This window comes from Phoca vitulina, unplaced genomic scaffold (genome assembly GCF_004348235.1).
Source record: "Phoca vitulina isolate PV1807 unplaced genomic scaffold, GSC_HSeal_1.0 scaffold1, whole genome shotgun sequence".
Taxonomy (NCBI): domain Eukaryota; kingdom Metazoa; phylum Chordata; class Mammalia; order Carnivora; family Phocidae; genus Phoca; species Phoca vitulina.
In genome coordinates this window covers 70891635-70915501 of record NW_022589704.1, presented here as the reverse complement: position 1 = coordinate 70915501, position 23867 = coordinate 70891635, and the positions used below count along the sequence as shown (strand labels likewise).

The 23867-nt window shown below is 37.4% G+C and overlaps 1 protein-coding gene across 4 annotated transcripts in view; it reads right to left on the bottom strand.

Annotated features, from left to right (window-relative positions):
• WDSUB1 (WD repeat, sterile alpha motif and U-box domain containing 1) overlaps positions 1 to 16374 on the bottom strand; it is a 55615-nt gene extending 39241 nt beyond the window's left edge. The window contains exons 1-5 of one of the 4 annotated variants that reach the window (XM_032409946.1): positions 16174 to 16374; positions 13471 to 13892; positions 11392 to 11576; positions 9176 to 9268; positions 5262 to 5355 (exon numbers count right to left, since the gene is read on the bottom strand). In XM_032409946.1, the coding sequence (XP_032265837.1) occupies positions 5262 to 5355; positions 9176 to 9268; positions 11392 to 11576; positions 13471 to 13868 (770 nt within the window). In that variant the 5' untranslated portion in view covers positions 13869 to 13892; positions 16174 to 16374. Of the gene's footprint in view, positions 1 to 5261; positions 5356 to 9175; positions 9269 to 11391; positions 11577 to 13470; positions 13893 to 16173 lie in introns of those variants that run through there. The other 3 variants (XM_032409955.1, XM_032409965.1, XM_032409974.1) reach the window with 3 other exon arrangements.
• Positions 16375 to 23867: the final 7493 nt, after the last annotated feature.

Genomic DNA, 23867 nt, shown 5'->3' with positions numbered 1-23867 from the left:
TAATCTCAGGAAACAAACTGAGGGTTGCTGGAGTGCTGGGGGGGTGGGAGGGATGGGGTGGCTGGGTGATAGACATTGGGGAGGGTATGTGCTATGGTGAGTGCTGTGAATTGTGTAAGACTGATGAATCACAGACCTGTACGTCTGAAACAAATAATACATTATATGTTAAAAAAAAAAAAAAAAAAGAGGATAGCAGGAAGGGAAAAATGAAGGGGGGAAATCGGAGGGGGAGACGAACCATGAGAGACTATGGACTCTGAGAAACAAACTGAGGGTTCTAGAGGGGAGGGGGGTGGCGGGATGGGTTAGCTTGGTGATGGGTATTAAAGAGGGCACGTATTGAATGGAGCACTGGGTGTTATACGCAAACAATGAATCATGGAACGCTACATCAAAAACTAATGATATAATGTATGGTGATTAACATAAAAAAAAAACTCTAACAAGGATGGGCATTTTAAAACTGATTTCCAAGGAATCCTAACTACTAGAACTGAGAATAGAAAGAGGCAGTCCTATTTGAATTATGAAGACTGATCTTGCCTGCCTGAATAGAAGCTAATATACATATATAATGTTCATTTTATCTGGTTGATCAAGATTAGTAGGGTGGTACAAAAGACAAATTCTGCCAAGGGGCTAGAGGAAAATTAGAGGAAAGGTGCAGAGAAAGATGGAGGGAAGAAGTTCCTACACGTTTTGCTCCAGCATGTGTGATGCCATCATAGCTCTGAGAGCTAATAGAATGTGTGAAGCAGATATGAGAACCCACGTATTTTTTGCTAGCCCAGATATTGAAGAAATCTAAAAAAAAATAAAACAATCCACTCTTCTACTTTTTTATTTTCCCTAAGAAAAAAATGTTATGTTAACATGCATTGAGTTTTTTTAATGAATTAAAAATATTTTAGAATTTTCTGTTTTATTTTTGGTAAATAGCGATATATATATATATATATATATATATAACTCATATAAGCCAAAGCTCCTTGAGGTCCTCAATAACTTTTAAGAACGTCAAAGAATCCTAAGACTAAAACATATGAGAACCATTACCTAAATCATGGTTCAATTTCTATACTTCACCTTTAGCACTCATCTCCTATAGCTAGGCAATGCATATTAGAATTGCTTTAAAAGTTTCAATCATTTTCCTAAATCTATACAAAGTTATAACATCCTAGGTCTCTATCATCTCTACAATCTATTTTTCCAGCCTCAATTCCCCTTATTCCTCCTTATAGTTATCATACATTTTAATCCACTCAAGAATTTCCTGCCTCTTGGAATCCCCTTTCTGTTTCCCAATCCTCCCATATCTGCATAAATTCCATGATGCCATTTACATGGTCACCCCATATCTATGCCTTATACAACTTCCTTAGCACACCTGACCTATAATCCCATTCTGCTGTCAATTCATTTTTCCTATGTAGCCATTTGTATTCAAATATCTTCTATCCTACTCACTTTTTCCCATTGTCTCCCTCTTTAGCGTATGTATCCATTCCATCTTACCACTTTCAGTCCCAAATGGAATCTATCATTGACCAATTAACTTGTTATTTATCTACTCATGAAGTAGGGTTTAAACATATCTCCCAATTTCCCTAAAAAGCTAAATGTTTACATTTCACCATCTTACATTTCCAACCCATTCACTTGCCTATTTACCCAAATGAATTAAGAATATTCAGAAAAAATATATGAATGGGACCTAGAGCAATACCATATACCAAACAGTATGTAATAATGTAAAATTCCACTTATCCACAATGACTGGAAAGGTACATTTTAGTTAACATAAAATATTAAGATTGACATATATACAAGCTAATAAGGAATTATAATGCTATGAAATAGCATTTTTTAATAACAGGTTTTATAACACAAAAACTATACTGAGTTTCACTTAACACGTCTTTCATGATTCAGAAGGCAAAGGTATGTCAGATCTTGCAGTAACATCAGGACAGAGAATTAAAACATCTTCAAGGGCACACTGTCTTATACTTCCTTTTATATGCCATAATGCAACTGGCAAAGACTTGGGCCCATAAGAGAGTCATAAATACTTGCTGAATTTCATATCATCATTTTGTCAAGTAACCTCTTAAGAGTGAAATGCACAATATATCCCCCAAAACAACAGAAGGAAATCCAATTTTGTTTAAACTTTCACTGACTTCAATTCTAGGTGAAAAGAGAATTACTATATATGCTTTTTGATGATGAACCATGAAGAGCCATGATTGTGGATTTCAATGCTATGGCCTGTGATATCAGATAGGCAAGGGTGAGAAAATCCAATGGCAGCAAGGAGAAAATATACCAAAGTATACAAATAGAATATAAAGTAACTGAATCATGCTACTGTGTACCAAACCAATTGCTTTACAGAACAAAGTTTTGAAAATAAAAGCCAACGTTAAAATTTTCAACAGAGAACTAGCAATCATAAAAAGTGACATAGTGGACCTGAAAAAATAGCCAAATACAAATTACAGGACCAAAAAATAAAATAACACAAATTAAGGATTCACCAATGGACCAGTTTAATATAACATATCAGATAAAGCTAAGGAGAGCATCATCAAAGGGGAAACTACTCAGAATAAAACACAAGAAACAGGAGAATGAAAAATACAGAAGAGAAGAGAAAAGATATAAAGTTTATAGTAAGATAGTATATTTTGCATTTAATTGGAGTCCCAGATTTAGAGGTGAGAAAGGATAAAGGCCATATTTGAAGAGATAAGATTTTCCCCTTAACTGATGAATTATCATTTTATGTATTTAACAAACTCAGTGAATTCCAAAGCAAACTAAGTAAAAAGAAATCCAAATCTCAATACAAAGTAAGTATTAAAAAAAAAAAAAACATAAACAGAAAGTTCTGTGAGTACCCAGTGAAAAAAATACAAGTTACATCCAAAGAAGCAACAGTTAGAAACAGGTTTCTCTATAGCAATGCACAAAAATAGTAAGTCCTCACTAAACTGTGTTTATCACAACAAAGCAAGGTTGGTTTAACATTTGAGAAATCAATATAATTTACCACCCTAACAGAATAAAAGAGAAAAATCATATGATTATTTCAAGAGAATCATAACACTTTTTCATGATAAAAACAAAACAAAACCTCTTACAAACTAGAAGGAACAGAAGAGCTAATAAAGTTTATCTCCCAAAACCTACAGTAATCACCTTAATAATGAAAGGTCTCCTTTATAAAGAGGAATCAGAGGTTGGCTATTACATTATTTCCATTATCCTGGTACTGTTAGCTAGTTCAATAAGGCATAGATGATGTCAAAGATATACTGATTAGAATGGAAGAAACAAAAACCATCAACATGTGATATGATTTTGTACATAAAAAATGCAAAAATTAAGATCCTTACAAGATCTTAATTCTGTCGGGCGCCTGGGTGGCTCAGTTGGTTAAGCGACTGCCTTCGGCTCAGGTCATGATCCTGGAGTCCCGGGATCGAGTCCCGCATCGGGCTCCCTGCTCAGCAAGGAGTCTGCTTCTCCCTCTCCCGCTCCCCCCTCTTGTGCTCTCTCTCTCACTCTCTCTCTCAAATAAATAAAATCTTTAAAAAAAAAAAAAAAGATCTTAATTCTGTCTTTCCATATATACATCCCTATATTAGCCATGTCTTTTATAATAGCAACAAAAAAATTAAGTGCCTAGAAATAAATCTAGAAATTTCTAAGTTCTCAGAAATAAAAGATAAGGAGAACTTCTAAATAGAAGACAATTATTGAGAGAAGTCAAAACAAAAATAAATGGAGAAATATGCCACATTCATGGATTAAAAGACTCAATATCATAAAGATGTCAATTATCCCCAAATTTATCAGACTCAATATAAGCCCAATCAAAATCCAACAGGTCTGTGTGTGTACAAGGGATAGCTGGAGGCAATCTCACAAGCTAACTCCAAAAGTTATATGGAATGCCAAAATCCAGGAATAGCTAAAATATAAAGCCTTGGAAAGACAGAATGGTTTTAGAGCAAGGATAAATAGAACAACAGAATGAAATAGCAGGCTAAGAAACAGATCCACACATATATGGTCAGTGATTTCTGAAGGCAGCAGAACAACATGAGAAAAGATGATCTTTTCGATGGGTTTTACTGGGACAACTGGATATCCACATGGAAAGAAAGAAAACTGAACTCCTACTATACTGTACATGATACACACAAATCAAATCTGATAGGGGAAAAACAATGAAGGTTTTAGAAGATAATATGGGAAAATATCCTAACTCAGAACATAAACTGACTACACTAAAATTTAAGCTGTGAAAAGAAAAATCCACAGAAGGGAAAAGATATTTGCAACACATTTAACAAATAAGTGGCTCATATATGGAAATAGAGAGACAATACATGTAATTTCAACAACAGATCAAAGAAAAAGATAACGCAGAACAAAAATGAGCAAGAGACATGAACAGGCACTTTATAAAAGAGGAAACCCACGTGGCCAATAAACTTCTGAAAAGATTCTAACCCCACTGTTTTAGGGAAACGCAAATTAAAAACGCAGTAAGATTAACACTTCACATCTGTAAGAATGGCTAAAATTAAAAAGACCGAAAATACCAAGTATCAAGGAAAGGCTAGGATGTGAAACAATATAGCTATAGAGGAGTTCGGCTACTTGGAAAACAATTTGATGTTACCTGCCAAAGTTGAAAATACAATTATTCTATGGCTCATAAATTCTATTCCTGTGTATTTTTCCTACAAAAATGCATGAACATGTACACTAGAAGACACAGATAGATTCAATTATTATTATAATGCTCCCAAACTGAAAATAATCCACGTATTCGACATTAAAATGGGTAAGTTATAGTATACACATTCAATGGAATATTACATAGCAATGAAAACCCACAAGTCACAGTTGTATGCATTAATATGAATGGATGTCCCAAACATCATGTTGACTAAGGGAAGCCAGACACAAAATAATACACATTATAGGATTTGTTTTAAGTCAGTTTAAAAGAAAAAAGTGATATTGTAGATGACCTGAGGTGCTGTCATGCTAAAGGGGCACCTGGAAGGGGAGGACTTTGGAGCAGAACCAGTGATGTTCCATTTCTTGGCCTGAGTAGTGCTTACACAGGTTTATATCCATTTATCAAGCTGTTCTCTTATGTTTTATGTACTTTTCTGTATATCTGTTCTATTTCATATCAAAATGGTTTAAGGAAATTAAACTAAATAGCTTACCCCGAGACTAGCATCTGCCCATTATGAGAAAAAGCACAAGCCAGAACAGGAGCACAGTGCCCATTCAGTGTACTTTTATATTTTAATTCAAAACCTGCAAATAACAAGGCAAGAAAAATTAGCAAGCTGACTGTACTTAGAATTTATATTTTTAAGTCAAAACTATTTCACTCATTTATTTTAATAAATTATCTTTAAGTGCCTAAAGAATACAAAAATGAAAAAAAATCTTCATGCAACTCAGGTATCAGAATGCAGTGTGATTAAGTGGTTTCAAATGTTCAGTAATGGGTAAAGAAAATGGTGCACTCAGCAAAGGTGGGGGGATTATAATGATCAAGTACTTTTAAAATTTAAAATTTTAAACTCTATAAAAGACATAAAAATATAACATTTTAAACTAATCTAAAATTTTAAACCATTAAGACAATCTTGGCATCTAATTTTTAAAAATACAGAATACATTCTGGGTGCCTTGCTGGCTCCGTCAGTGGAGCATGTGACTCTATCTTGGGCAAAGTTTGAGCCCCACTCTGGGTGTGGAGCCCACTTATAAATAAAATTAAATATGTAATGTGTGTATATACACATTGGTGCCCCAAAAAGATCACTTTTTAAAATCTGGTATCAAGAAAGTATTTTCTCAGGGGTGTCTGGGTGGCTCAGTCGTTAAGCATCTGCCTTCGGCTCAGGTCATGATCCCAGGGTCCTGGGATCAAGCCCTGCATCGGGCTCCTGCTCAGCGGGAAGCCTGCTTCTCCCTCTCCTGCTCCCCCTGCTTGTGTTCCCTCTCTTGCTGTCTCTCTCTCTGTCAAATAAATAAATAAAATCTTAAAAAAAAAAAAAAAAGAAAATATTTTCTCATTCCGTAAATTAAAAATAGTAATTTATACATCTTACAATTCCAGTTATATCTTCTAATACTCCTACAAAGTATAATAACACTAATATCCTTTTTATACTTTCTGTAATTACTGAAAAGAAATATCACAGCTATCTTAAAGCTAAATCGATGGAATTCAATATATTTTAGTGACAACCTATAAAAATGACTATTAAGAAGTTGACCTGAGGAGATAAGGAAGTGAAATCTATTAATTTTCTCAGAATAAAAACTTTTTTGAAGCGTTAATGGCTCTTAAGATAACAGCATTTAATTAAACAAAAAGGTCATTAGAGCAGGTAAAAGTTTTAACAAATAGAAAACATATTATTATTACTAAATATACATTTTATTTCTATTCAAAACAGAAAAAAAACCATGTATTTTTTATCTGGGAGAGGAGATGTGGTCACTGAATGCGCCATGGAATATACAGATCAGGAACCGGCACGATCAATCAAACAGCGAAAATGTTAACAAGTTGTAAACCACATGAAGACCAGTAAAACTTGCAGTATCACCATAGGCTATATTCTCAAGTATAAGATCCATAAGTCTACTAACAAATAAACAATTAAAAAAATTAGGTGCAAATGATGATAAACACTTTATAAAAAGGCTTTGATGGTGCAGGTTTATAAACTGTTAAGTATGTTTTTCAAAAGAGTCACTGTAAAAACACATTTTCCAGGCAATGCATGACACGTTTTACTTTTGAACAACTATTAAAGACATATTTAGAACACCCAATATATGACTATATTCATGGATTCTCATAAGAATTTTACTTTGGCAGGAGTAAAAGACAGGATAGACCAGCGTTCGCTGGTATGTCATTGAACACATTAAAAGAGTGACTAAATATAACCTAATAAGCAATAAATTAACTGAATTTCCACAAAGAGAAATATTTATTTCCTGATAATGGGCCCTTCTCTATACACTGGTATAATGACAAAGATTTTCTCTTTGCTCAAACTCTAGCCAGGCTCTTTTGAGCCCTCTTCTTACTAAGGCCCTGACCTTGGCCTATAAAGACTTACACTAACATAGTTTCTGACAGCTCAAGGCTGCATGCCTAGGATAACCCTAGTCCCCTTCAAGTACCTGCCTGAGAAAACTCAAGGCTGCCAATAGAATTTACTGTTCGTTCCAGCCAACACATGATGATAGCTAGGACCCCTGTCTCCCACTCTGTTGGGGGGGTAGGAGCCTAATCTCCCTAAGTGCCAATTAGCAAACCCAGATGAGTTTCACAGGACCCCCACCCTTCCTGTCACTGACCTCCCTCCTTATTCCCTCATTCTGCCTTCAAAATGCCCAGTCACCTCTGTATAAACTGAAGCTGAGGAAAGTTCACATTGGACTCTACTCCCTACTGCAATAGTACACTACTGGGTAAAATCTATCCTTGTATTTTAGTGTCCAGCTTTGTTCATCTTTGACAATAATTGTCAAGAACAAAATGCAGTTTGTAATTTAACTGAAGCTTATCAGGTAACAATAAAGTAAGAATATTTTTAGGCATTTGAAGTAAGATGGCCAATTGACCATATAATTTCAGAGTTCCCATTAAAATGACAGCAAAAGAATTAATAAAGATATAAAAGCACATCAATGAAGAGAATGGAAAGAGAGGCATCAGCAATCCAGAAACTGAAGCCAGTTGGGGGAAGGCAGAAAGCACATTAACTGACGAGGTAGCATAGCGGAGTAACAGCCCAGGGCGCAAAGGGAGGGGCGACGGCCAAGAAGAAAGTTAATCTGCCCTAGAACACCCCAAAAGACTTAGGACTATCACCAGCTAGGGAAAAGGAAAATCAGAATAACACAGATATCAACCTGAAGACAAAGAAGTGAGCAAAAAAGTCTGTTGTGAAACACTCGGGGTCCACCTCCAATCCCTCCCTCATCCCACCCACACACAGCATGTTGCACAAAAGCCAGATGCTTCTCTACAGGCAAAACATTTCTAGGGAAAATAACAGCTTTCTGGGGAGCTCCTTGGCAGCTCCAGGGCAATTCTCTAAGCCCCTAAACCTCTCCAGTAAGGGCCAACAATCCACTTCCTCATCCTAAAGGAAAGCCAGCAACAACAAACCACTTTATGAACGGAGCTTCTAAATATCTTGTTATTGCCTAATTCTTAAATGTCAGTGGAATAAATACAAGGATCACCAGACATCTGAAGCAGGTAACCATATGAAAGAGAAAGATCAGAGTAAACAAAAGACTCAAGAGCAAACAAAGATAATCAGGAAACAAGAGGGAACAACAAAACAAAAAGCCTCTAACCGATATCCTGAGTTTTGAGATGATCTTGCATTCATAAAACAAAAGGAGGACACTGAAAAAAAGAAACCGTGAAAAAGATGAACTTACAGAAATTGAAAATATGATGGAATAAAAAATACAAAACGTTAAAAGATAAAGTTAAGGAATGTTTCCATTAAGTATGAAGAAAAATAAAGAGAGAAATGTGGTGGTGGGGGGCGACATATGGAAAGAAATCAGGAGTTCCAACACTCAATTAATGAGAGTTATTAAAAAGAGAGGAAATGGGGAAGAAATTATTAAAGAAATAACTTAAAGGAATACTGTTTTCCAAAACCGAACAATGTAAGTTTCTTGAGTGAAGGATCACCTGAAGGAATAGTGCATTATACAGAGGAAAGACCTCCCACGCACTGTCAAAACACAGTCACTACAGTGAAAAAAATCTAAAATATGGTGGTAAAACAATATTTATACAAATGGAAAACCACCAAGAGTTGCAAACAGATAAAGTGCAAAGTGGTTACCTCTGGTCAGCAGGAATGTGGGTGGTGGTGGTGTTGAGGTCATGATCAGCTGTGAGCATCCAATTTTTAAATCATGTATATGTATGTAATTACTGATTAAAATTTATTAACACATACTTTTATAATCAGTTAGATATCCAGAGTTCCTTAAGTAAAAAGATTAATTAAAACAGAAATTCTATCTGAATTGCAAATAATTTTAGAGAACTACTGGTTGAATACATACATACCTAAGATATGGGTAAAAGAAACCACCCAAATTTTGATCTGGCAGTCCTGACCACATGATGCCAATCGGAAAAACTGAAGACCTTGCTCTCCATCTAAAAATGTAAATTTGTTAAAAATAAATACCAAGAATTGATAAAACATTTAAACCAAAACATTTTCAACTTCACATATTGAGATCTGTTAATTCTATCTATTCATTTAAACCATATTCAAAAGCAGTATTAACTAAACGTAAACCACAGAATGAAATGCTGATTAAAGAATTTATTTTAAACAAGGTGCATCAAAGGATTATAACCCTGGCCACTGAAGTTACTACAACAAAATACCTTTTTATTTACCTTCCACTAAGAATATAAACTCACGGCTCTAATGGGCCAAAACTGACTCACTAAGCCTGGGGCATCCTCCAACCCAATTTTAGAGTCCATAAGGCTAGCACTGATGGGAAAAATTGGGGAGAAAAGTTATGAGTGTTAAATGTTTAATTATTCCCAACTTAACTTTTTTTTTTAAAAGGACATACCCACTTCTTAAAAGCTTAGTCTACTGGCCTAAATCGACAGGAAGAGGGCATGGAAGGTCTGCATTCAGGACCCTCCCAGATCTCACCCTATATGTATCCTTTATAATAAAGTTTTATTTTAAATAAAACTTAAAATAAATTTTAAGTATAGCAAAAAAAAAAAAAAAAAAAAGCTTAGTCTATAATTCACATGGAATAATAATGAGAGATTTTTTTCCCCTCGTTTGATTTAGTCAAGACAAAGGCTGGAATTATATAAATCCAAAATAACATTAATTCAGTCTGTTTTATTTGGTAGAAATTATACAAGTCAGGGAAAGTAATCAGTAAATTTGGTGTCACAAAAAATCCACTAGTTTTTAATGCTGAGAAAATTTCAGTGTATAATTATATATACACTAGATAAGTTCCTAAATATTTGTGGCTAATGTAAATATTGATATCCTCAAGTCAATTTTACATGAGTTCCACCTAACATCATAGACGCAGTTTCATCAAAGGAAGTTTTGGCACTGATACATACTAAGATACAATTATGTGCCTAAGAGCAGGGGAGGCTCATCTGAAGTGATTTTTTTACCTGAAATCTAAAGGATAACTAACAGTGAACCAGGTGAAGGGTCCACATGTAAAACCCTTGGAAAAATCTTAGAAACATTCAAGGAACAAAAGGAGGCCAGTGTTGCAAGAGAATGTCTGAGGCCAAGTGTGTGTTGAGAGGAGGCAAATAGAATGTGTCTGGTACTTATAGGCTTTGTGTTTTGGATTTGCTATTTTATACCTTACCTTAATCTTATTTTAATCAGCCACTGGTGGGTTTGAAATAGGGGAGTGCCAAAACCATCCTGCCCACCTTTTGGACCTGAGCTGTCCAATAAGGTAGTCACTAGCCACCTGTGGCTACTGGACACTTGAAATGTGGCTAGAACAAATTTAAACGTGACATAATATACACACCAGATTTCAGAAACCTACTACCGAAAAATAGTAAAATATCTTAAGTGTTACTATTATTGAAATATTTTATATATGAATAAAATAAATTAAAATTAATTTTACCTACGACTAAAAAGTCTTGTATCTACAATGTAGCTCACGTTATATTGCTAATAGGACAAGCACGGTGGTGTAACAGGACTTGAGGCAGCGAAAGCAGAACTTCCACCCTTACAGAGGATGAAATAGAAGACAGCTTCCCAATTCACTGTTATCTATTTAAAACCAAGAGTCTGTCTATATTCAGGAGTTTGTATTTCTGATTGTGTTGTCAAACATCTTAGTTTACAAATTTAGCTTTTGGAAGATTAAATCAGTAAACTGAAATTTTAGCTTCTGTTTCCAATTTTTTTAATTTCACATTTCTCTTTGAAGATCAATATACTGTATTCTAAAATCCACAGCACAACCAATAGGGTTAGGTCCTCTAAGTTACCATATTCAAGGAATCCAGATCTACTATACAAAGTTGAGTCATCCCCAACACATATTAAAGAACATAATTTTCCCTTATGATATTTCTTCATGATTTCATTTTGGTCAAGATAAAGGACAAGAATGATTCCTTAAAAGGAACGAATTTAAAGGGCTTCTCATTTATTAAAGATGAAATGAAAATGAATAAAAGAATTAAAAGTCATACACAAATTACAAATAGGAATTACTAGAGCTTAAGAGATTAAAATAACTAACCAGAAACTGGCTGTGAAGAAAAATCACAGCAGGTAATTCCAAGATCATGTGCTTTTTCACTATGTAGACACCTCATTTTATCATCCCACACTGTTAAATCTCCACATGAAGAGCCAGTGACAAAGAGGTTTCCAGTTGGAGAAAATGCACAGGCCACCAAGGAGCCGTCCTTAACGCTACCGCATCTGAAATAAAAGCAAAACAAGGGCAGGGAAGGGGCGTCATTTCATTTCAGAGGATCTTTTACTTTATATTACAATTTCTAACAGCAGCTTGCTAGAGTAAAAACAGGAAAAATGGCTATCAGAGAACTAGAACGGGCAACAGATGTCTATAAAAATATCATATGCTATAGGGGCACCTGGGTGGCTCAGTTGGTTAAGCGACTGCCTTCGGCTCAGGTCATGATCCCGGAGTCCCGGGATCGAGTCCCGCATCGGGCTCCCGGCTCGGCGGGGAGCCTGCTTCTCCCTCTGACCCTATCCCCTCTCATGCTGTTTCTCTCTCTCTCTCAAATAAATAAATAAAATCTTTAAAAAAAAAAAATTAAAAAAAATTAAAAAATAAAAAAATAAAAATATCATATGCTATAAACTGAGATATGCTTTTCCAAAAAAGGGGTTTAAACATTATCTTAAGTAATATATTCAAGCCTAAGCTATACAGATCCAAACCAAAGTCCATGTATCTTCCTGTTTTTCCGTATGGCAAGTCTGTATGAACACATTAAAATCTACAAAACTTAACAAAAAAAGCTCTGACAACCAAAATATCAACTATAGTCACACATTTTTTAAAAACCTATTTTTATTGGAAAGCATGTTATTGGGGTCAAAAGTGCTTTCAACTTTTGTATTAAAATCACCCAGAAGCATCATCTTCAAATATAAAATATAAATAAAATATAAATATAAATTCTTTATGAAAAGAAAATGCTGTGAACAAGTTAAAATTATCTTGGGAAGATAAGGAAACAATGTGTTGACAATATTAATTTTAATTTTCTCAATTAGGAAAAATAAACTGGTAAAAGCCTAACAATTAGTGCAGGGTCCCATGCAGGGCTTAAATCTACTGCAGTGTTATCTTTTTACAGCATACATTAGGGAACTAATGGTAGAGAGGCAGAATTCATCACCTGATAAGTGAAAAGGAAAATTTCCTAGTTGACAGCTATATTTCATTCACATAAAAAAAAACTTGAAAGAGATTCCATTCCTTCTGAGCTCTTTAAACGGTTCATTAACGCCACTTAAAACACATCACCTTCTTCAACCCACAGACCTAAATCTAATGAGCAACAGTTGTTTACCAGCTGGCATGTGCTCTGAATGATTCAGGGGCAGGAGAAAGTATATTGGGCTATTTTACTTGGTAACATTTAAAAGTTTGTGGTGTTTAATGTACTTAAGGTCACTGAACTGTACACTTAAAAATGGTTAAAATGGTAAACTTTATGTGATATATATTTCACCATAACATACATAAAAGTACATAGCTTTCATGTTGGCAAGTTGCAACAGAACATTGCCAGTATAAATTAATTGATGTATTTTCATCTAAAAGGAGTTTTTTCAGGTGGTTTTTTTAAAAAATGATAACACCACACTTATCACAAGGTTCTTTCTTCTGTGGTTGATCATTTGCCCAGCAAGAATCCTAGTCAGGAAACAGCTGTGTTTCTCAGGTGAGACTTACCTACCATTACTCTATTACTGCGAATGCTTGAGTCATGAGTGACAAAAATAAAGCCTAAAATTACTGAATCTTATTCAAAAGACTATTTTCTTCATCTAGCTCTTAAAGTAGAAAACCATAAAAATCTAACAAGATTAACCCTTATTTTACAAGAGAAGGATTGGAAATTTAAAACTCTCAGGGCCAAGAAAATCTACTACAAAAACCAGATTAAACATGTTTTTATGACCTTCAGAAGACAGGTCAAAATGTCTTTTCTTGTGATATCTGAAAATTATCTGCTCCTTAAAGTCATCAAAGTATTCTGCTTTCTATTTTTATTTATTTTTTTGGCAGACTTGTTAATAGGGTTAGAAACGGAAAGGGTTTAAGTATTCATACCTATATAACTTGTATGTCTGGGCATTCCATAAAACAACCGTTCCATCAGCTGCCCCTGATACCAAACAAGTGGAGTCTGGGGAAAACCGGCACACCCTCACGGGGCTACCAGTGGGCTGTTCCATCACGGCCAAAGTCTCTCCAGTCTGAGTGTTCCATAGGACAGTGGTACCATCTGTTGAACAGGAAGCCAAAACATGTCCTGAAGGGGAGAAACAGCAGCAGTGGACAGCATAGGTGTGAAACTTCAATGGCGAGTGGGGCAGCTCGGTAAAGTCACTTAGGGAGTACAGGCGAATTGTTTTGTCCAAAGAGCAAGTAGCCAAGAGGGAAGAGGAGAACGCACAGCAGTTGACATCATCACCGTGATCGGCTAACGTGTGAATTAGTTTCACCATGTTCTTTATTTGAAGTAAAATGTCCTGCAATTTTTAAATAAAGGTTACTTCATCCTTAGAATCAAATAAATGTAACTCATATCCATATAAAGAGTCAAAATCAATTTAAGGATTTGCTCAGTCAAAGCTCCTACATTCATATTTTTAAAGGACAAATTATTATACCTGAGATAAGAATAATTTGGAGAGAAAACAGCGATAAGACTATAAAGTTTGATGATGATCACAGTCACAAATGACACACCAATAAAGTTCCATTAACTCCTGAAAAAGAACCTTGTCAAATAACTTCAAACTGATTTGACACTGAACACCCAAAACATTGGGTATTTATTTCACCTCTGAAGCCTTTCCCTTAACTAATTACTTCTCAAAAATGCCTCATTCCAGATCTGCTAATCTCAACTCAAAAAGATTTTCCACTCTTAACTGTCTCGGCTGCTCCTTCCACAGAACGGAGCCAAGGCTCTACAGCTCTGCCTTTGAGATGCATTAACTGTCCCGTTCACTCATAAAAACTAAGAAATGGTTTCATTCAAAATTTCAGCGGCAGTGCTGAAAGCTCCCATGTCATGGTCGGCCACCTTGTTTGATAAAGAACAAAATGATATAAAAGATTTGAGGTGAAGAACCAGTTTAATAAATCCAAGGAAACCAAGAGAAGGAAACCAAAGAGAAAGAGTGGCAAAAAAAATGAACATAGCCAGACTGCACTTAAGAACAAATTTACAAATTTAGATTAAAATCCAAACCCTTCATCACAGCTTACAAAACGCTGTATGTATGATCTGGCTCTTGCCTGCCTACTTCTCAGATCTGAAGTCCCGCCCCTTCCCCTTTCCCTCATTTCCTTCCAGCCTGCCTGGTCAAATGGATTCTGTCTTAGATCTTCACAAAGCTGTTTTCCCAGGCTGAAATTCTCTTCCCTTTGCTTTTGGGATCCTATTTCTCATTCAGATCTCAACTCCAGTGTCTCCCCTCAGAAAGGGTTTCCTAGTCTAAAGCAGCCACCTTCCAGGCTAATATATCACCCTGTTTTAATCCTCAGTGTAGCAATTACCACCATCTGATGTATTTATTTGTCTCCCCACCACTAAAATGTAAATTCCAAAGGAGTGGAGATCCTGTCCATCTTGCTCATTTCTGTATCCATAGCACATAAAACAGCGTCAGACACCTAACATGCTCAAATAAATATTTGATTATTTTTTTCCAAATCCACTTGAGTTCTACCATAAATTTCATATATGAACACAATATAAAATTATCAGAAAACTTAAAATAAAGCTACCAATACTTAAAAAATCCAGCAGTGGAAAAATAATGCAAAATGAAACAATAATCGGCCCTGAAGGAATAGGTATACTCTTAGATTGTAATTCATAATCCCTTGTTCCAATGTTATTTGCAGAACTCTTTACAAATAGACGGAGCATATCTTTTTCAATATTTATTGTATCCCAAAACTTCAGCCTCTTTTTTCCAAACATAAATTTCAATAACGTCTAAATAACACGCAAAAAACAAAAACAAAAACAACCCACGAAATGTCCTGGTGGATTGTCACCTATATTACCGCACGGAAAACAAGCAAGATCATGAGGTCTTTCTGAAGAACTCCCAAATCCCAACTGTGCAAGTACACTAGGTAATCTTGCAAACAAACTTTGGCTTCCACACCCTTGTGGCACTCAGCTCCCTTTGCAGTTCTAGACCAAACAGCTGGAAGAACAGAGACATAATCACTTAAATGAACAGTCTGTTTTGAAAAGCACTCTCAAGCCTACCACCACCTGCCTCGGGGTGTGGGCATCCATTCAGCCGTCACTCTGAAGGCTCAATCCCTGGGCCGGTCAACTTGCCGGTGTCGACACACGCATCCCTATCTAATCCAAAGCAAACGGAAATGTGCCCCAAATCTCCCCAAATAAAGCCCCGCGACCTACTCCCCCCACACGCAGGGACCAAAGGTGTACCCCACTCTTAGAGCCGGCCGGGCCTCAGCGAACTGAGCCACCCGGCCGGGCGGGCGGACAGCTGACGGGGAGCCGGGCCTTTCTGGGCGGCGGCACCCGACCGGGCCCAGCTGCGGCATCCACGCAACGCCCGCAGGCCTCGCCCGGCCTCCGGCCTTCGGCCCCCGGCCCTGGCCGCACCGCCGCGCCCCGCTCCCGTCCAGGTCCTGGCTGACCCCCGTCGCGCGCTTGGAACCAGACTGCGAGAACCACAGGGTTCAGACACCTCGAGTAGGGAGGCACCCCGAGTAGGGAGGCTCCCCGAGCTGATCCCAGCCATGATCTCCCACCTGCCGCCGCCGCTGCTCAACCTGCCCACGGATGCGGCCACGTCCACCTCGAAGACCCAAGGCGCGCGGGATCCGCCCTCAGGTGCCCCCGGGCGCGCGGGGGCCACGTGACGCGCAGGTGAGGCGGGCGGGGCTGGCAACCGCTGAAACCCTAAGAGAAAGGAAACAGGCCCCGCCCCCGAACACGCCCCGCGCCAGCGCGCATGCGTGGCCTCGCACACCCTGGCTGCGGGCTTCTCTTAATTTTGGCCCTAGATCAGCCTGACTTCAGTTTTGGGAAGAATCTTTATTTGCAGTGTTTTCCCAGTTGGGGAAGCTGAAGTCCCAAGGCTTAGCGAGTGCCTGAAATATGGTTTTTAAAGGTGGCATTGTGTCAACTGTCTGGTTATTGCCGCTCAGGGTTTTTGAATCTGCTTCCTCTCCGGTATTTCTCCCCTGTATTCTGTTCTCCTTGGACCTCCGTGATTGCTCTTTTCTGTTTAGGCTAGCTCTGTCCTCAGCGGTCCACAACCTGGTGTTTTCTGCCATCATCTTTGTACTAAGGTTTCCCACATCTCCTCAGGGCAGTCTGCTCCCCGCTGAATCCGAGGGCCCTGTTCATTGGACAGAAACCAACTCATAGGTACAGAAAACAAGCAGGTGGTTGCCAGAGGTGGGGGATGGGCAAAATATTGGAAGGGGATTAAAAGATACAACTTCCAGTTATGGGCCCAGCACGCTTCCGCTGCGCGACTCTGCTGATACAACTTCCAGTTATAAAATAAGTAAGACACAGGGAGACAATGTACAGCGCCCAGCAACATATGGTTGTGCCTGTCTCTCCACATTCTTGACAGACTAATATTTAATATTCACTAATTTGATGAGCAAATTGGTTATAATATTCTTTAAACTATGTAAAAGAAACTCCTGCCTACACATGCCAGTCGTTCAGCACAGAGACCTTGAGGCCGATATGGTTAGTTTTAGGGAAAGGCAAGTTCAGAGAGGGAAGCCTTCTTGTAGCTGGTCTCTAGTCTAATGAATTTGCAATTTATGAGATGTTAATTAAAATATCTCGCCAATATATTAGAAAAACATTTTAAGAATTTGTAGAGATCTTTGATCACATAAGTGAACTGGCTATCTTATTTTACAGAACAGATTGAGTGTCAAAATTGTTGGAACTTTAACTTAGAATCTTAAAGATTTGTATTTTATGCATTCTTTGTTTTATGTAACTGTGGTCAATAGTTAATCCTATTTTATCTTTAATTTCCAATTATTCTTTTTTTTTAAAGATTTTATTTATTTGTCAGAGAGAGAGACTGAGAGCATAGGCAGGCTCCCCGCCAAGCAAGGAGCCTGCTGCGGGACTCATCCCAGGACCCTGGGATCATGACCTGAGCTGAAGGCAGATGCTTAAGGGACTGAGCCACCCAGGAGTCCCACCAATTGTTCTTTGTAGTAGTGCTACTTAAGGAATATAGAAAACCATTTTACTTTTTAAGAAGATTTTTATTCATTTGAAAGAGCAAGCGAGTGCGAGAGCACATGAGCCAGGGAGAGGGGCACCAGGAGAGGGAGAAGCAGACTCCCCTCAGAGCAGGAAGCCGGAAGTGGGGCTCCATCCCACGACCCCGGTATCATGACCTGAGCTGAAGGCAGATGCTTAACCAACTGAGCCACCCAGGCACCCCAAGATTCATGGTTTTTTTATTACATAAGAAGGTATGACAGACACTGATGTCCCTTTGGACAGTTCTCCTCTGGACAATTCTTCTGAAGTCCCCCAGCAGTCTTTCTCTCATGTGCCACTGCCCAGAATTGTATCACATGCCCATTTGTTAAGCAATGACTTTCAAGAGGAATGGAATTGCCATTAATTAAGATTCACCCTCCTGGAGCTAGAAAAGGGCCCAATTTTCCCTGAACCAACATATACAAGAGCGGACAGAAGGAAATAAGGAGACAAGACAGCTACTACATACAGTTAAAGTATTCCACATGGAAAATATCTATACAATAGAAAGCTATTTAACTTAAGAGAATAGATGTGAAAGTAAGCCACATCTCAATTACGTTATGCCTCAATCTTTAATCCTTAAACAGTATTATTTAGTATATTCACCAGTTATATTTACCAGCTAAATTTACCATACTTGGTTGGGTTTTTTTTTTTTTTTTAAGATTTTATTTATTTGAGAGAGAGAGAGCACAGGCAGACACTTAGCCAACTAAGCCACCCAGGTGCCCCTGGTTGGGTCTTTTTAAATGTTAATATAAAAATAATGCACATTTGTTGCAAAGATATGATATATGGATAAGGAAGATGACAAAGATGTCATCTTCCCAGATGCTACCAGAGAAGAAAACACTGTGAACATTTTTATACATCCCTTCAGAATTCTCCTCATACTAAGTGCATTAAATATATTTTAACAGAATTACTATATTCTATAGTGTAACCAGTTTTTTCACTTAATTTACCAACATGAACATAGATCTACATGATAGTTTCTTTTTAAAGATTTATCCATTTATTTGAGAGAAAGGGAGAGTGTATACACACATGCAAGGGCAAGTGGGAGGAGGGGGAGAGGGAGAGAAGCAGACTCCCCCCTGAGCGTGGAGCCCCAGCAGGGCTGGATCTCATGACCCCGACATCATGACCTGAACTAAAACCAAGAGTTGGACACTTAACCCAGTAAGCCACCGAGGCACCCTCCCATGATAGTTTTTGGTGGTTGAACAGAATGTTTTTAAAAAGTCACTCCTATATTAAAAAGAATTGAGATTTGCTATAATGAAAAGATTCAGAAAATTACCAATGCTGAAAGCAGTATTTTAAAAGGAGTTGTAAACATATTTTGAGAAATGGAGGAATCATTAGAATAAGTAGATAGCCTCTCAAAGCATTATACTGTCTCCATACAAACCTGTGTTGTGTAAATGCCTCACTACCCTTTGGTGATCTAATGAACTCACTGAGCTTTCCTTTCACTTCAGAACCCAAGATATATTCTCAATTGGCTCTAAGCCTCAGGCCTCTATCATTCACTACTGAATTCTCCCTCAAGATTCACCATATTCTTTGATATCCACCACCCTGATTAATGGGCTGTTTTTTTATTAAAGGAGATGGTAAGGAGTCTGTTCAGGGAGAATAAGAATACCCTTAGAAATCGAGCTTGATACTTTAACATATTTTAATTAAAAATTAATTTTTTTTAAAGTTCAAGAATGGGGGCACCTGCGTGGCTCAGTCAGTTAAGAGGCTGTCCCTTGATTTCATCTCAGGTCATGATCTCAGGGTCTTGGGATTGAGCCTCACATCAGGCTCCTTGCTCAGCAAGGAATCTGCTTAAGGATTCTCTCTCCCTCTGCCCCTTCCCCCTGCTCGCTTGAGCATGCACACTCTCTCTCTCTCTCTAATAAATAAATAAATCTTAAAAAAAAAAAAAAGTTCAAGAATGAACTACATACAACTTATACCTCACAACACTTTTAGTCATCCAATGACAACAACCCAAATGATTTTCACATGTATGATCAAGGTAGAGAAACTATAAACAGATCTCAGATATTAATTTTGCTACTACCTCTCCCTTGATTTATTTTTTTTAAAGATTTATCTATTTATTAGAGATAGAGTGGGGGAGGCAGAGGGATAGGGAGAGAGAATCTCAAGCAGACTCCCAGCTGAGTGCAGAGCCCTACTCAGGGCTCAATCTCACGACCGTAAGATCATGACCTGAGCTGAAATCAAGAGTCGGCCACTTAACCGACTGACCCACCCAGGTGCTCCTGCCTTCCCCCTTGATTTAAATGCCAAGGTGCAAAATTCTCTTCCAGTGAAGGTCCAGAGGATCCAAGTTAGCTGTTCCTCTAACCCTGTAGTTAGCTAACTCCTTACCCACCACACTTCCAAGCACTACTTTTGCTATAGTAACTCATAAATCTATGCAAGTCCTAGCAATACCTAAGAATTCTCAATATTTTCTATTCACCTGCATATACCTGAGCTTTTTCTTTAGCAATATCAGCTTTCCCAACGAACTACAGCAAAGGCAAATGTTTCATCTCCTGAATATCACGGGCTGAAAGTAAAATTTGGTGCCGTTCTTACAGTCCCTAGAAAGCAGATAGGGTTAGAAATGATACTTACATTAAAAAAAAAAACAACAACTGCAAACATGCACATTGAAGCTGCTAATATGAGTAAATTGCTTGATACTTTTCAAAACATGGTATTCAAATTCAAAATCTGTAATAAATTGTTAGTGAAAAATAATACAAGCAAATATTGACCACTCATTGGGAGGTAGGGAAAAAGAATCCTCTTTCACTGCTGGTAGGTGTGTAGACTGGTGCAATCATCTGGAGAGCATTATGGTAATAGCATGGAACGTGTGCACATACCTAACCTGCGTACATCCTAGAGAAACTCTTATCACACACAGTCTGTTTTCTATTGCTGTGTAACAAATTACTCAAAACTGAGTGACTTAAAACAACAATATTTATTATCTCATAGTTTCTGTGAGTTGATAATTCAGTAACATATAGAAAGCAGTTCCATTGCTATATACTAATAACGAGCTATCAAACAAAAATGAAAAAAATAATCCCATTTACAATTGCATCAAAAAGAATAAAATGCCTAGGAATAAATTTGACAAAGGTGAAAGACCTGGAAACCAAATACTATAAGTACTGATGAAAGACACAGGTAAGTGCAAAGATATTCCGTGATCATGGATTGGAAGAATTAATATTGTTAAAATGTCCATAGTATCCAAAGCAATCTACAGATTCAATCCTCGTCAAAATACCAATGGCATTTTTCACAGAAATAGAACAAACAATCTTAAAATGTGTTTGGAAGCACCAGGACCTGGAATAGTCAAAGCAAAATCTTGAGCAAGAAGAACAAAGAGCTGAAGGCATCACGCTTCTGGATTTCAAAGTATAATCCAAAGTGATGGTAATCAAAATAGTATAGTACTGGCACAAAAACAGACACTTAGATCAGTGGAATTGACTAGAGGGCCCAAAAATAAACCCATGCATATATGGTCAATTAATCTATGACCAAGGAGGCAAGAATACACAATGGGGAAAAGACAGTCTCTTCAATCCATGGGTTGGGAAAACTAGACAACTACATGCAAAAGAATGAAAGTGGACCATTATATTATGCCATATACAAAAATAAATTAAAAATGGATTAAAGACTTGAATATAAGACCTGAAACCACAAAACCCCTAGAAGAAAACATAGTAAGCTCTTTGACATCAATCTTAGCAATATTTTATTGGACCAGTCTCCTCAGGCAAGGGCAACAAAAGCTAAAATAAACAAATGGGATTCCATCAAATAAAAAACTTTTGCATAGTGAAGGAAATCACTAACAAAACGAAAAGGCAACCTACTGCATGGGAGAAGATATTTGAAAGTCATACATCCAGAAAGGGGTTAATATCCAAAATATATGAAGAATTCACACAACGTAATATTAAAAAAAATTAAAAATGGGCAGAGGATTTGAATAGACATTTTCCCAAAGAAGACATTACAGATGGCCAATAGCCACGTGAAAAGGTGTTCAACATCACTTATCATCAGGGAAATGCAAATCAAAGTAACAGTGAGATATTACCTGACAGTGGTTAGATTGGCTATTATCAAAAAGACAAAATAACAAGTATTGGCTAGGATGTGGAGAAAAGGGAACCCTTGTATACTGTTGGGAATATAAATTGGTGCAGCCACTATGGAAAGCAGTATGGAGGTTCCTCAAAAAACTAAAACCCACCACATGATCCAGCAATTCCACTTCTGGGTACTTATCTGAAGAAAACAAAAACACCAATTTGAAAAGATATATGCACCCCTATGTTCACTGTAGCAATAGCCAAGATAAGGAAGCAACCTAAATGTCCGTCAACAGATGAATGGATAAAGAAGATAAGGCGTGTATACACATACACACAAATATTACTTAGCCATAAAAAAGAATGAAATCTTGCCATTTGTGACAACATAGATGGACCTAGAAAGTATTATGAGAGAAATAAGTCAGACAGAGACAAATACTGTATGATTTTACTTTTATGTGGAAAACAAAAAAAAAAAATAGAAACAGATTCATAGATACAGTAAACACAGTTACCAGAGGAGAGAGGGGTTGGGGGGGCTGAAATAGGTGAAGGGGATCAAGAGGTACTAACTTCCAGTTATAAAATAAAGTCATGGGGATGTAGTGTACAGCATAGGGAATATGGTCAATAATATTGTAATAACTTTGTATGGTGGCAGATAGTAGCTACATTTATCATGCGGATCATTTCATACTGTATAAAAATAGCAAATCACTATGATGTGCACTTGACACTAATATGTCAACTATCCTTCAATTAAAAAAAAAAAAGAACGAAACAGCTCAGGAGTGGCTTAGCTGGGTGGTTTTGGCTCAAGATCTTTCATGAAATTGTAGTCCAGATGTTGGCTGGGGCTCCAGTCAACTGGATGACTGAATGTTTAACTTGGGCTGTAGGATCCACTTCTAAGATGCTGCAGTCATGTGGTTTACAATTGGTGCCAGCTATCGGCTGTTCCAGAGGGCTGCTAGTGTCCTCATAACATAATAATTGGGTTTACCCAGAGCACATGATCCAAGAGAACAAGGTGGAAGCAGAAATGTATTTTATGACCCAATCTGGGAATTCACAGGCTATCACTCTGCCATGTTATGTTGGTCACACAGGCTAACCCTGATACAATGTGGAAAAGGATTATACAAGGGCACACATACCAGAAAACAAAAATCATTTGGAAACATCTTGGATATGTATGACAACATTCACTGCAGGATTATTTGCAGTGGCAAGAAATTGCAGGCAATTTAGGTATTCTTTTTTTTTTTTTTTTTAAGGTTTATTTATTCATTTGAGAGTGAGTGAGTGAGCAGGAGTGAGCAGAGGGGAGGGGCACAGGGAGAGGAAGAGAATCCCCAAGGAGACACCCTGCTGAGCACAGAGCCTGAGCTGGGGCCTGATCCCAGGACCCTGAGATCATGACCTTAGCCAAAATCAAGAGTCAAATGCTTAACTGACTGAGCCACCCAGGTGCCCCTTAGGTTTTCATTCTTAAGAGAAATTTGAAAATAAAATGTGGTATGTGCCTGTGATGCAATACCTTGCAGCAATCAAAAGTAATGAACTAGATTTACATATTATTTTTTTCAACTCAAGAGAAATAGAAAAACAAATTTATAGCATAATGCAACTGATAAAGTTTAAAAAAACCATTTTTCACACTATTTGTAAAGATACACATGTTGCTAAATATATAAAAGGTTAACTGGAAAGATATATTAAAAATATTTGTATGTGGGGGGAAGGAAATTGAAGAGTTGCTGAGTGAAGAAGTAAAAAAATAAAAGAAGGGCTTTACAAGAATAATGTGAAGAATGTGACATGACTTGAGGAGAGGAGTTACCTCAATTTTATATAGCTGAGGCTTAAAAAATATTTTTTTTCTCTTTAAGGTAGAGTAGTAGTATAGCCCACGCAGGTTTAAGAGATCTCACTGAAGCAAATTTCCTAGTAGATAAGGTTCTACTAGTTTCCCAGTGCTGTGTTTTTTTATGAGTCATATTCCTGTGGAAGGAAAATTTTGATTCTCTTAAAAATACCTCCTTTGTCCCCTT